Raw genomic sequence first — 12513 nt, 5'->3', positions numbered from 1 at the left:
TGGACCTCCTCATTTCTTCCATTTGCTTTAGCATCTCTATGCTGGAGAGCAAGTTTCAGTGTCTCTTCTGACATCCATTTTGACCTTTTCCTTCTTTCTTTTCTTCTCAATAACTTTTTGCTTTCTTCATGTATGATGTTCTAGATGTCATCCCACAAGTCTTTTGGTCTTTGGTCTTTAGTGTTTAATGTGTCAAATCTGTTCTTCAGGTGATCTCTAAATTCAGGTGGGATATATTCAAGGTCATATTTTGGCTCTCGTGGGCTTGTTTTCATTTTCTTCAGCTTCAGTTTGAATTTGCATATGAGCAATCCATGAAACACTGCCCAGTCCTGCACCATTCTCACAATTGTTATGCTGGAGCCCATTGCTGCTGCTACTGTGTCAGTCCAGCTCATTGGGGGTCTTCCTCTTTGTTGCTGTCCCTCCACTTTGCTAAGCATGATGTGCTCTCCAGGGACTGACCCCTCCTGATAATCTGTCCGAAGTATACGAGATGAAGTGTAACCATCCTGGCTTCTAAGGAACATTCTGGCTGTTCTTCTAACACAGATTGGTTTGTTCTCCTGGCAGTCCATGGTACTTCTAATATTCTTCTCTAACATCATAATTCAAATGCACTGATTCTTCTCTGTCTGACTTTCACCTGCATGTGAAGAATTGAAAGCACCATGGCTGGGGTCAGGAGCACCTTAGTCCTCAAAGTGACTTCTTTGCTCTTAAACATTTTAAATACATTAGGCATATTTGCCCAATGCAATATATCATTTGATTTCTTGACTGCTGCTTCCATGAGTGTTGATTCTGGGTCCAACAATGAAATGAAGTCTTTGACAACTTCAATCTTTTCTCCATATACCATGATGTTAGTTCAGTGGTGAGTATTTTTGTTTTCTTCATATTGAGTTACTTAACCAAATCCAATCCAGCCCACTGCCATCGAGTTGATTCTGACTTATAGTGACCCAACAGGACAAAGCAGAACTGCTCGATACGGTTTTCGAGACTGAATCTTTACGAGAGCAGATAGCCTCATGTGTTTTCAGTGGAGTAGCTGATGGGTTGGAAATGCCAACCTTGAGGTTAGCAGCCCAATGCCCAACCTGTTGCACCACCAGGGCTCCCTGTTGCTCAAATAGGAAGTATTTTAATTAGTTCTTTTACTATGAACAGGTACTAGATCAGGAGGTGACACTTATAATTTAGCAAGGGATTTTGACAGCCTAGTTCAAAAGACTGATGGTGGCCTTTCAGACATTGGGTGGTTCAGATAGGAAGGTGGCCTTGTTCTTCCCCCAGGACTGAGACTTGCTGCCTATTTTGAAGGGAGGCCACATAATTGGGGAGATGAAGTTCTAGTTCTAGCTCAACCATTTACTTTCATCAACTGTGGGCAAGCCCCTGTCCTCTGTAGGCCCCAGTGTCCCAACTGTGACTGGATGTGGTTGAGCTAGTGGGTGACTGTGACTTTGCTGTGCCATTGCCAGGCTTCCTGGAGAAGAACAGGGACACTCTGCATGGAGACATCATCCAGTTGGTCCACTCTTCCCGAAACAAGTTCATCAAGCAGATCTTCCAAGCTGACGTTGCCATGGTAATGCTGGGGGAAGGGTTCCCACTGGGAGGGATGAACCCCCAGAAGTCAGGCCTGCAACTAGACCTTGCTCTTGACCAACAGCTTCAGCTGAGCTCCTCTGGCCACAAATGGGGACAGCACTTTGATGTGGCCCAGGAGCTCAGCTGAAGCTCCTCTCTGGTCCTTTCTTGCACTGAAGGCCCAGAGAGGGGAGGGGTTAGAGCAGAGCCTGGTTAAGACTCACTTTGGAGGGCCATTCCCAGACCTCCACCTCTAGCCGCTGCCAGGAAGCACAGATGAAGGGAGTGTGGCCAGCTCTCAGGAGGTGTAGGAAGGAGGGGGACTCAGAGAAAAGGGCATAGAGGCCACATTGGCACAATCCCTGGCCACCCCTTTAGTCCCTCTAGTCCCTCCAGTGGCGACCTGGTAGACTTTTTCCTGTGGGCTGTCTGCCTTTGCATTCTTGTGCTCGTCTCCCACATGGCTTCCTAGAGGGTGCATGGCAGGGCTCATGGAGAGGGCTGAGTGCCAACACTGCCCCTTGTCTTTGGGACCACCAAGTGTCATGGAACTGCAAAGACCCCAGACTTCTCCCCTGCGAGTCTTCCTCCCTCCATGGTGGTGTTTCCCCTCAGTTTCTGACCCACCACGTTCTCCTTGCTCCCTCCTCTCCCCACCCGGCCCTGCACTGTGCTTCCTGTTGTAGTTTCTCTGTGGTTACTCATCGGGCACTCTCCACCAGTCAGCAGCTTCTACAAAGGTAAAAGACCCCCAACCCAGAGCCCGAAAAAGGCAAGAGAGGCTTCAGAGGCCTCTTTTTGCTGTTATTTTGTTTTGTTTTCTTTGAGTGTGTTTTTAGTGGAGTGGTTTGTGGAGTGTTTTTGCCTTTTTTATTTTTATTTCTTTCTGATTTGTGTGTTCTGCAGATATCTCAGTTTCTTAGCTGAAGAAACTGAGTTATACAATGGGCATATACTTGCCCCGGTACCTCAGTGACCCAAGGGCAGAGCCAGGACACAAACCAGTATCTGTCAACTTCTCTGCTGGGTCTTCTCCTCCACGCTGTCCTTAAGTCTCTTTGAGGTATCAATCCCTGCTCTTTCCATCAGCCTCTGCTAAGCATGTCTGCATCCATCATGACTCAGTCAGGTCCTCTGATAACCTTGCCAAGCAGGAGGGGCCTGGGGTATTTTGGGCATTTTGCAGATAGGAGGACTTAGGCTTAGCGATACTTATGACTGACCCCAAGGCAAAGTATCCTGATGGGAGCTGGAAATAGAAGTCATTGCTCCCTGGACTGGATAGCCTTAGGCCCTGGAACAGTATCCTTTGGTGTGATCCTAACTACCACCTTCAGGTGTGGGCCCCAAGGTGATTTAGATCATTCAGGTGCTGGGGCACCCTTAGCCACAGCATAGCTCTGCCATCTACCTGGTCTCCTTTTCCCCTCTCTGCCTATTGCTGACATGTTCCCACATATGGTGTGAGGCTGAGTTTGCCTTCCTGCCCTGTGACACTCCATGATAACTTCTGTCCCTAGAATTCTGAAACACCTCACAAAACCAAGGCAGACAGGGCTCTAGTTTGTTAGGGTGACTCTCCTCCTGCCAATGGATCTGCCCTGGGTACCCCTGTTCCTAGAGGCCAGCTCAGAGGCTTAGCTGGCTGACAGGGTATTATCCCCAAAGCACCCCAAGAGAGTCCTGCCCCCAAGCTCATGTACTGCAGGGTCACAGCACCAGTGAGAGACTAGTGAGGTTCTGAGCTCTCTGATCCCAACTCTGACCCATCCATTCCTCCCAGTCTCAGTCAGGGCTCTGGCTGAATTCTGTTTTCTCCTCCAACTCCTCTTCACTTCTGTTTCCAGTGTCCTTTCTTTCAAGCACTCCCAGAAGTTTCTGGGTTCTCTCCATGTGTTTCCTGTTCTTTTCCCCGAAACTAGAGACCACTTGCTGAGGAATCATGGAGCGCTGGAAGATCAGTTCCTGGGGTCTCCATGAATGACACACTCCTGAGGGGGGTTTAGCAGCACAGAATTAGGACCCAACAGTATCACCTTGAAGACTGATTGCATCTACTGAGAGCCTTTTGGGGGCCAGGCTATGAGCAAAGCTCTTACATTTAGCATCTCATTCAACCCTCACCTCGACTCTGTGAGTAACTCCTCTTAGTCCCATGCTATAAGAGAGGCCAAGGTATTCATTTGCTCAAGGTCCCACAGCTTGTAAGTGACACAATGGGGGTTTGAATTCCGGTCTGTCTCAGAGATGCAGGGACTTGCCATAAATCACAAAGCAAGCAAGGGCAAAAGTGAGGCTTTCGAAGTCCCTGCTACTGTACTGTGGTGACTCTGTCAGCATCCTGGAAAAAAGGACTATGTGACTGCTGGGTCCCCACAGCTTTGTTAAGGACCATGGGAATCTATGTGGCAAGTGTGAGCGGTAGAATCCTGCTTTATTTGACGACAGTCTACAAGATGTTCTCGCCAGCATGGAGGCTCATATAGCCTTCTTCCAGGGACCTGAACACCCCCCACACTGATCACTCTGACCCCCCCCACTTTTCATTCTCTTTTTCCTGCATACACCTCCCCAGGGCAGCAAGGCAGCCCCACCCCAGCCATTGCTGGTGGAAGGACCAGTCACCCCATGACAGAGGCATTTTTTCAGGGCATTGAGCACCTTGTGATTAATGTCTAACCCTGGTTACATGTCTCTGGGGCCCTGAGTTCACAGGGGAACACCTGTTCACCTTTTATGCAGCTCGCCTCCTGCCAGACACTTCCCAGTTCCTTTCCCATCATGTCCAGTGTCTGTGCCTTAGAGCCCTTCTCTGGAGCTCTTTTGCACTGGCCTTTGGACTTCTCACTTCCATCTTTACCCAATCCCCAGGTCTCTGCAGACTAACCCAGAAAACAGCAAATAACAGAAAGGACAGCCTGTCCCGTCAGAAGGCCAGATGGCCAGGAAGTAAGAGCAGACGGGGAAGCTTCCTACCGCCCCTAAATTCATTCAGTCTGCACACACACACTCACGAGGGAGCTTCGGAAAGTTCAAGGAAAACTTCCATTATCTTTTCACTCCATTTTCCCCATGAACGCTTTGAAGCCCCCTCATATGTATTTTTAATGTAATAAAAATATATACACCAAACCATCTACCCATTTAAGAACTTCCACGTTTGCAATCCAGTGACATTGATTACATTTTTCATGTGTGTCGTCATTCTTGCTCTCTTTTCCAAAGTATTCCACCACCATTAACATAAACGTAATGACCCAGAACAAAAACTCCCTTTCTCCCCTCCTCCCAACCTTGGTAATCATGAATAACCTTTGGTTTCTATATATTTGTTTTTTCATGTGTCAGTTCACACAGTGTCTGTTCTTTTGCAACTGATTTCACTCAGCGTAATGTTCTCAAGGTTTATGGGTGCTGTGGTATGCATCAGAACTCCATTGCTCTTTATGGCAGAATCATATTCCATTGTATGTTTAGACCACATTTCACTTAGTTATCCATCTGCTAATGGACGTTCAGTTGCTTCCGACTTTGAGCTATTGTGTTAAGTGCTGCCGTGAATGTTGGAATACAGGTTTCTGTTTGCATTCTTGTCTTCATTATTTCTGGGTGTATACCTAGGATTGGGATGGCTAGGCCATATGGTAGCTCTGTCTTCAACATTTTTAGGAACCATCAAACTGCTTTCCACAGAGGCTACACCATTTTACACTTCCATCAGCAAGGGATTAGTGGTCTCAGTTCCCCACAACCTTGCCAACACCTATTGCTTTCCTTTTTTTTTTTCTTCTTCAATCATTGTCATTCTAATAGGAGTCGGTGTAGGTGATGTCTCAATGTAGTTTGGGGTAAACACAGGACTGCTAACCTCAAGTTTGGTGGTTCAAGCCCACCATCCACTCCTTGGAAACTATATTGGGTCACTTTGAATTGGAACCAACTTGATGGCACTTAACAACAACAATAAAACTAATAGAAAGGAGCCTTGGTGGTGTAGTGGATTACACATTGGGCTGTTAACTTCAGGGTCAGTGGTTTGAATCCGTCAGCTACTCCACGGGAGAAAGAAAAGGTTTTCTGCTCCCATAGAAATTTATAGCCTTGGAAATTCTACACAGGATTGTTAAGAGTATGAGTTGAAACTGATTCCATGGTATACAACAACAACAATGGGTAATAAAAGGAACCCTGGGGGGAAAAAAGGAACCCTGGAGATGCAGTGAGTCAAGCATTGGGCTTTGAACCACAGAGTCAGTGACTCAAATTCACCAGTCGTTCCTTGGGAGAAAGATGAGGCTGTTTGCTCTCTCAAAGATTTACAGTCCCTGCATCCTCTTGGGGTAGTTCTACTTGGTTCTATAGGGTTGCTGTGAGTTGGAGTGGGCTCAGTGGCTGTGGGGTTTTGGGTTAATGACTAATGATATTAAACATCTTTTCCTGTGCTTATGGGCCATTTGAATATCCTCTTTGGTCAACTGTCTGTTCAAGTCCTTTGCCTTTTTTTTTTTTTTTAACTATTAGATTGTTTGTCTTTATGTTGTTAGGCAAATGTACATATAATATTGAGTGTCAATTTTGAAAACCAGATACTGTCCTAGATTCTAGAGTCATAGTAGTAAACAAAATGGGGGTGGGTGGGTGGAGATCTCTGTATTCATGGAACTCAACATTCTAGCAGAAATGAGAAGTAATAAGCAAATAAATAAGTGAAATATATAGTATGCCAAACTACTATACGTGAAATAGAGAACAATTAAGGAAGGAGGACTGCCAGTAGCAAGGCTTTGCAATTTTGAATGGGGGCTCAGGAAAGACTTTACTGGTGTGGTGGTAGAGTAATGACTTGGAGGAGATAAGGAAGCCAGCCACATACATTCTAATGGAAGCACATTCCAGGTAGAAAGAACCAACCCAAACCAAACCCATTGCCATAGAGTCTGTTCCAACTCATAGCAACCCTATTGTTGTTGTTAAGTGCTGCAGAGTCAATTATGACCTATAGTGACCCTGTATAGGCTTTCCGAGGAGCAGCTGGTGAGCTTGAACTGCCGACCTTGAAGTTCAAATGGCTTTGCAGTCTGGCGCATTAACCCAAATTGCCACACCAGGACTCCTATAGCAGGTGGCAAAGTCCTAAGGTACTTTAAAAACCTGTCCAATGCTTTCCAGGAAGTGTGAGGAAGATCAAGTGGTTAGAAAAGGGTGAGCAAGATGGTGGTGGGAAGGGAGGAGGGGATGTCTAAGAGGTATTGGACCAGCTCCTGTGGGGCCTTGCAGCACTTAACAACAGAGCTGAATAAGATTTGCTGATACATTGGGTGCGAGGGGAAAAAAGGAATTGAAGGTCTTTCTTAGAGTTTTGGTCTCAGCAGTTGTACAGTGGACAATCCCTATGAGCCCATGAATGCCAGGAATCCATTTGAAAACACTTCAGTTGGGCAGAGTTGTTGATGGTTATTTGTGCCAGGCCCTGGCAACTCTACAGCAAAACAAAGTAGACCCAAGCTGTCTTCACAACAGGGAAGACAGATGGCAAAGAGTAAGGCCTTCCAATGTGATGTCACAGGAGCCACAGAAGGGTGTGAGCTCACACCTCTGGAAGGGGCTCTAGTGACATCTGGATAGAGGTCAGCCTGAACACTGCCCCCTACAAGTGGGATGAGGACCAGATTTGAATGCAGCTCTGGGGCCACATTGATCTGACCAGCACCCTGCTGCTAATGTTGCTGTAGTTAAGTGCCCTGATAGTGACCCCTTTTAGGGTTTTTGAGGAGCAACTGGTGGGTTTGAACTGCTGACCTGTAGTTAGTAATCCAGCACTTATCCTACAGTGCCACACCTGGACTCCACCACACTGCAAACACTCCTCAGATTCCTTTAGTAAAGTCCTAAAATAAATTCCAAAGAAAATTAAAGTCGAAAACACTACAAATTTCAAAATACCAAACATTTGCTCTTTCTTTGCATGTTTCATTATACTCTGGCATATTGTCTAAATTTAGTATCAGTTAAACATCTCTGCTTCCCCCTCAAAAAAAAAAAATAAATAAAATAAAATAAATAAATAAATACACCCCTCCCCACCAAACCCTCTGGCATCTGCATCTCTAAATTTGGTATCACAAAATATCCTAAAAAAAACTCACGACTTTTCACATAGATAATGAAGTTCACTAATAAGAAATTATCTTCACCCAAGTGAAAATTGCATGGAAAACAATAGTATATAAGGCTGTGAAAGAGTCTGCTTTCCAGGCCCCCGCTTCTCTGTACCCGGCTGAGATGTTGTTTCACTTCCTGTTCGTTTGCTGGTTAGATCCTCCTCCAGCACCCCTCCCCGCTTCATTTCACAATGTTCTGAAAGGGGGGCTCCAACAGGCTAGGGAGGTATAGAGGGGTTGCTGACCCCAGATAGCGGTTGGTGGTGCCAGGGGAAGGGAGGAGCCAGCCTGAGTGCCTTCTTTGGGGGGTTATCCAGGTCTGCCCTATCCCCAGCCTGCTACTGACCACCTAATCCCACAAAGAGGGGAGAGGTCACAGGCAGCACCCTCCCCCAAAGGTCTCTTCTCTGGTGACTGTTTTTTGAGGCAGGCCTTCCTTCATCACAGCCTGACAGTGGATAGATGGCATTATTCCCATTTAGAAAGCCAAAGTCAGCACTATTTAGTGACCTACGCATGATCACACAGCTAGGGTGTGGTGGGCCAGGATATGAATGTTTCAATGGGACTCCGGTGTCCAGAAGTGGCCACTCATTGATACTGAGTCAGAGGGGAGAGAACTGAGACTCAGAGGGCTGTGCCTTTTTTGAGGCCCTAGTACACCCAGGATTTGGACTCCCTATCTTGTGCTCCCTGCTGGTCGGAGCTCACTTCCTCCTGGTCCGGACATGGACATGAAGCCTTTGGAGAGCCTGAGAGCTTCCCGGAGTGGGTGTGTCTGGGGTCCAGAGGAAAATCGCCAAGTGTTCTGATTGACCCTGACCCCACAACCTCTCTGCCTGCTTCCCTCCAGGGCAGCAACTGGAGGGGTGGAGGGCAGCAGGCACAGCCCCTCCCATCACTGTCCTCCGTCCCCCCAGGGCGCCGAGACCAGGAAGCGATCGCCCACACTCAGCAGCCAGTTCAAGCGGTCGCTGGAGCTGCTGATGCGCACTCTGGGTGCCTGCCAGCCCTTCTTCGTGCGCTGCATCAAACCCAATGAGTTCAAGAAGCCCATGGTGAGTGGCCTGGGCCAGGGGCCAGGTTGGGGTGGGCGGGGAGAGGCTGGGGCCTGGATGCCCTGTGACATCATCCTCTTTGGGGAATAGTGGGCCACCTGAGGGACTTATAAAGCGCCTAGATGCTGTAGAGGGCCAGGCCAGGTTGAAATCCTGGCTCTACCACCAATAAGCTGCATGGCTTTGCACTAGTCACTTAGCCTTCCTACACTTCAGTTTTCTCAAAGATGAAATGGAATGGCTATGTCATGCAGTGATGCATGCAGACTGCATTCAGTACATGGCAGCATGGTCCTTGCTGTCTCCCTGTCTCTGAAAGTCCCCTCTCTTGTTCAGCCAAATTCAATTGCCATTTATTCCTGGATGCTCCCCGCTTGATCCCTTTGACGAGTTGGGAACATTCTCATTTTGTGAAAGGCCCTTTCTGTGTACTGCCACTGGCTAGATAGCTTCTCTTTGCTGTTATTAGGTACCATCGAGTCCGAGACCCCATGTGGCAGAACAGAACTGCCCCACACAGTTTTCTTGGCTGTAATCTCTTATGGAAGCAGATCGCCAGGTCTTTATCCCATGGGACACTGGGCTGGTTCAGCCTGCCAACCTTTCAGTTAGTAGTCGAGTGCTTGTTGAGCTACCGGGCCTCCTTAGAGTCTCTCCACAGTTCCCCTTTGCCTTTACAGCAGCTCAGAGCTTTAGTAGCTGCAAGATATTGACTATAGAGATGCAGAATGGGGTGGGGGTGGGGGACTCAGGAGGGCTCAGGGAGGTAGAGGGTCTTGAATTGGGTTTTGTGAGCTGACCTTCCCTCTGAGCTCTTCCCTTCTACCACCACACACAGCTCTGGGAAGTGTTGTTTACTGGCAGGGAGGCCCAAGGGGAAGCTGGGGCCTGGGGGTCTGGGGTCTGGGGAAGGAAGGAAGATGGGAGGGCAGGACTGGGCTGGAGAAAGTGGCTGGGACTGAGAGGAAACAGGCTACGGAAGCTGGCCATCTGCACATACTGACCCGCCCGCTGCTCCCCGATGCCCTTGCCTGGAAAACATTCCCTGATAAGGGGGCGAGGTCTGTCCTCCATGGATTCTATACCAAGTCTACAGGAAATGAGGGTCACAGAGGATTTCAGCAAACTTTCTTTAAGGCAAGGAGGGGCTCTAGGAAGACCACAGCCTAGGCTCTGCAAGGCAGTTGGGTACCATCTCTCCTGCCTCTGAAATGCCTATGAGCCCTTCTTTGAGCCTGGGCCTTGGTAGCAGCCTTCTCCGTCCTCACTGCAGGGACTCACATTGTCATCACAAACAAATCTAACTCCCATCTAGTACTCCCTCCTCCAGACCCTTCCCTCATTTCCTGTCTCACATTGGATACAGCCCAGCCTTCCTAGCTGGGCCTCCAAGACCCTCCTCTGCTCCATCTCCCATCCACCCCATAACCCTGTGGGAGACAGTCTTCCCCTTTCCCATCACAAAAGCCAACTTAGAAAACTGTGCCCCTTCCTTAAGGCATTTTACCGCCAGCAGTCAGAAAGACATCCAATAATTATATCTACAATGGCTCCAATGTGAAGGCACCCCTGAGACTGTGCAAGGCTCTCACCATGTGCAATCAGTCTTTGTCAAGTCCTCCAACAAGTGTGCATGCATGTTCAAGCATCTGTCCCCTCTACTCTCTGAATGTTCCATCTCCTGTCAGGGTTCAGGGCAAAGACCACTTCCTCCATGAAGCTCATGCTGAGTGTCCCAAGGTGAATTAGCTGGCCCATGCTCTGTGCTCTCAATGCATACAGGTCATCTCTACTCTCCAGCCCACCAAGAGGGTTCCCACTCCATGTTGCAGCACTCGCTTTGTTCCTTGTCTGTTGCCTGCCCCCATCTCTCTGGGCCTTTGCTTACAGCAGATAAATGTGGTGCAGGGCTGGCCTTCCCAAAGGAGCCTTTGGTCCTGACCCCAGGGTTCTGTGCCTGGCAGCTATTCGACCGGCATCTGTGTGTGCGCCAGCTGCGGTACTCAGGGATGATGGAGACCATCCGAATCCGCCGAGCTGGCTACCCCATCCGCTACAGCTTTGTGGAGTTTGTGGAACGCTACCGTGTGCTGCTGCCTGGAGTGAAGCCAGCTTACAAGCAGGTAACTGGCCGGGTGCGCAGGCGGTGGGGAGAAAAGGGTCCCGGGTCTGGGATGGGGGCAAGGGGCCTGGGTCCATTTTGTTATTGGGATAGTAGGCTGGGCATGATACCTCAGCCTGCTTTAGGTGGAGTTGGGTAGATTGGGGGTTCAAGCAGTCGAAGGCATCAGCGGAAGCTGACCACCATGTCTTTTATTTATTTTTTTATTGTGAATATTTACAAAAGTGAAAGTTTACAGATCATCAGTTTTACTTTCAGCAATTTTTTTTTTTAAGGTTTTCGTGGATTGAGTGAAATTTTACAGGGCATATCATCAGTTTTACATTCAACAAATCATACACCTTGTTTCATTACATTGATTATAACCCCCTCCATGTACCATCAGTTAACAGTATTTCTCTCTATCCACTTTAGCTTTTTAAAAAACAAACAAAAAACCCCACTCAGGCATATATAATAATTTACATCTCCGGAGGGCACATTCTGCAAGTCTGCCTCCTGGCCACTAGCTCTTAGTCCCTCTCTTCTTAGTCCATGAATCTAGAGTCCTCAGCTACTCCCCGTCTCCATGCCCCCATCTCTGCCTCCATCTCTGGCGCTGCAGCTTCTCTGGATAAGGTCCTGCATTCTGCTTGTGCGTTTCTTTCTTGATGGTCCTAGGGTCCTCTGTTTCTGGACTGTAAGATTAACCACTCCCCTTTTTTTGTTTCAAAACTTCTACCTTTACAATTGGGACAGTCGCAATTAGTCATGATAACAATTATTCACTATTGAATCTTTCAAATCTTATCCTCATCTCTTTTCACCAGACCCATCTAGACAAGATGACAGCTATTCAGTGGGGACTCTTTCTTTTCCCCCATACTCTTAAACTAAACTCCCTCTTGAAACCTTGTAAGCCAGTCACTTCATGCCTTTATTGCCCCTCATTTTAGGTAGCCAATGTCTAAGTTGCCCGTCCCTATCTGCCCTGTGTACAGAGGGATAGCATTGATACTTGATGTGAAGACTCTTTCTTTCCCTCTCTGTTGGTATTTAGAGTAACTACCACCCTGAGTATAGGTCAGGTTCATCAAACTGGAGCAATTTACCCTTGACTCCTTTATCCAAAAACAAAAAACTTTTTTTTTTAAATTTACCCTTGTTTCCTTTATCAAAAAAAACAAACAAAAAAAACTCCCCCCCACCCCTCAATCTTCCTCTAGTCGAGTTCTGATTATTGAGTCATCGAGGCTAGGCCAAAAGGGTACTGTATGCAAGTTTGGGTGTTCTTGTGCATCTCCCCTCACTTCATATTAGCTGGATGCTTTACTCTCAGCTCTAGCCTTCTGTAGCTAAGTCCTTGTCCATGGGCTCTGGATGTGACTCAGGATTGCACAAAAGGTCCTGTACTCTGTAAAGTCTTTGCACGAGGCCTATTTCACTGGGTAAGTTGTAGAACCGCTTTTAGGTATTCCAAGCAATTATAGGCTAAAGACGGACTTACAAGTTTTCTCTATTCATGTTTCCCAACATTCCTTTCTATCCCACTCAAGTGTCTATTTTACAATAGTAGGCAAGGAAAACTAATATTCAT

At 47.5% G+C, this 12513-nt stretch overlaps 1 protein-coding gene across 1 annotated transcript in view; it reads left to right on the top strand.

Annotated features, from left to right (window-relative positions):
• The window catches only part of MYO7A (myosin VIIA), a 92739-nt gene that overhangs the window by 39968 nt on the left and 40258 nt on the right, over positions 1 to 12513 (top strand). The window contains exons 14-16 of the mRNA XM_006865017.1: positions 1488 to 1594; positions 8678 to 8815; positions 10780 to 10938. Of these exons, the coding sequence (XP_006865079.1) occupies positions 1488 to 1594; positions 8678 to 8815; positions 10780 to 10938 (404 nt within the window). The remainder of the gene's footprint in view (positions 1 to 1487; positions 1595 to 8677; positions 8816 to 10779; positions 10939 to 12513) is intronic.

The sequence above is a fragment of the Chrysochloris asiatica genome, unplaced genomic scaffold (genome assembly GCF_000296735.1).
Source record: "Chrysochloris asiatica unplaced genomic scaffold, ChrAsi1.0 scaffold00074, whole genome shotgun sequence".
Lineage (NCBI taxonomy): Eukaryota > Metazoa > Chordata > Mammalia > Afrosoricida > Chrysochloridae > Chrysochloris > Chrysochloris asiatica.
The sequence above is the reverse complement of the archived record's forward strand: the minus strand, read 5'-3'. Positions and strand labels throughout refer to the sequence as shown.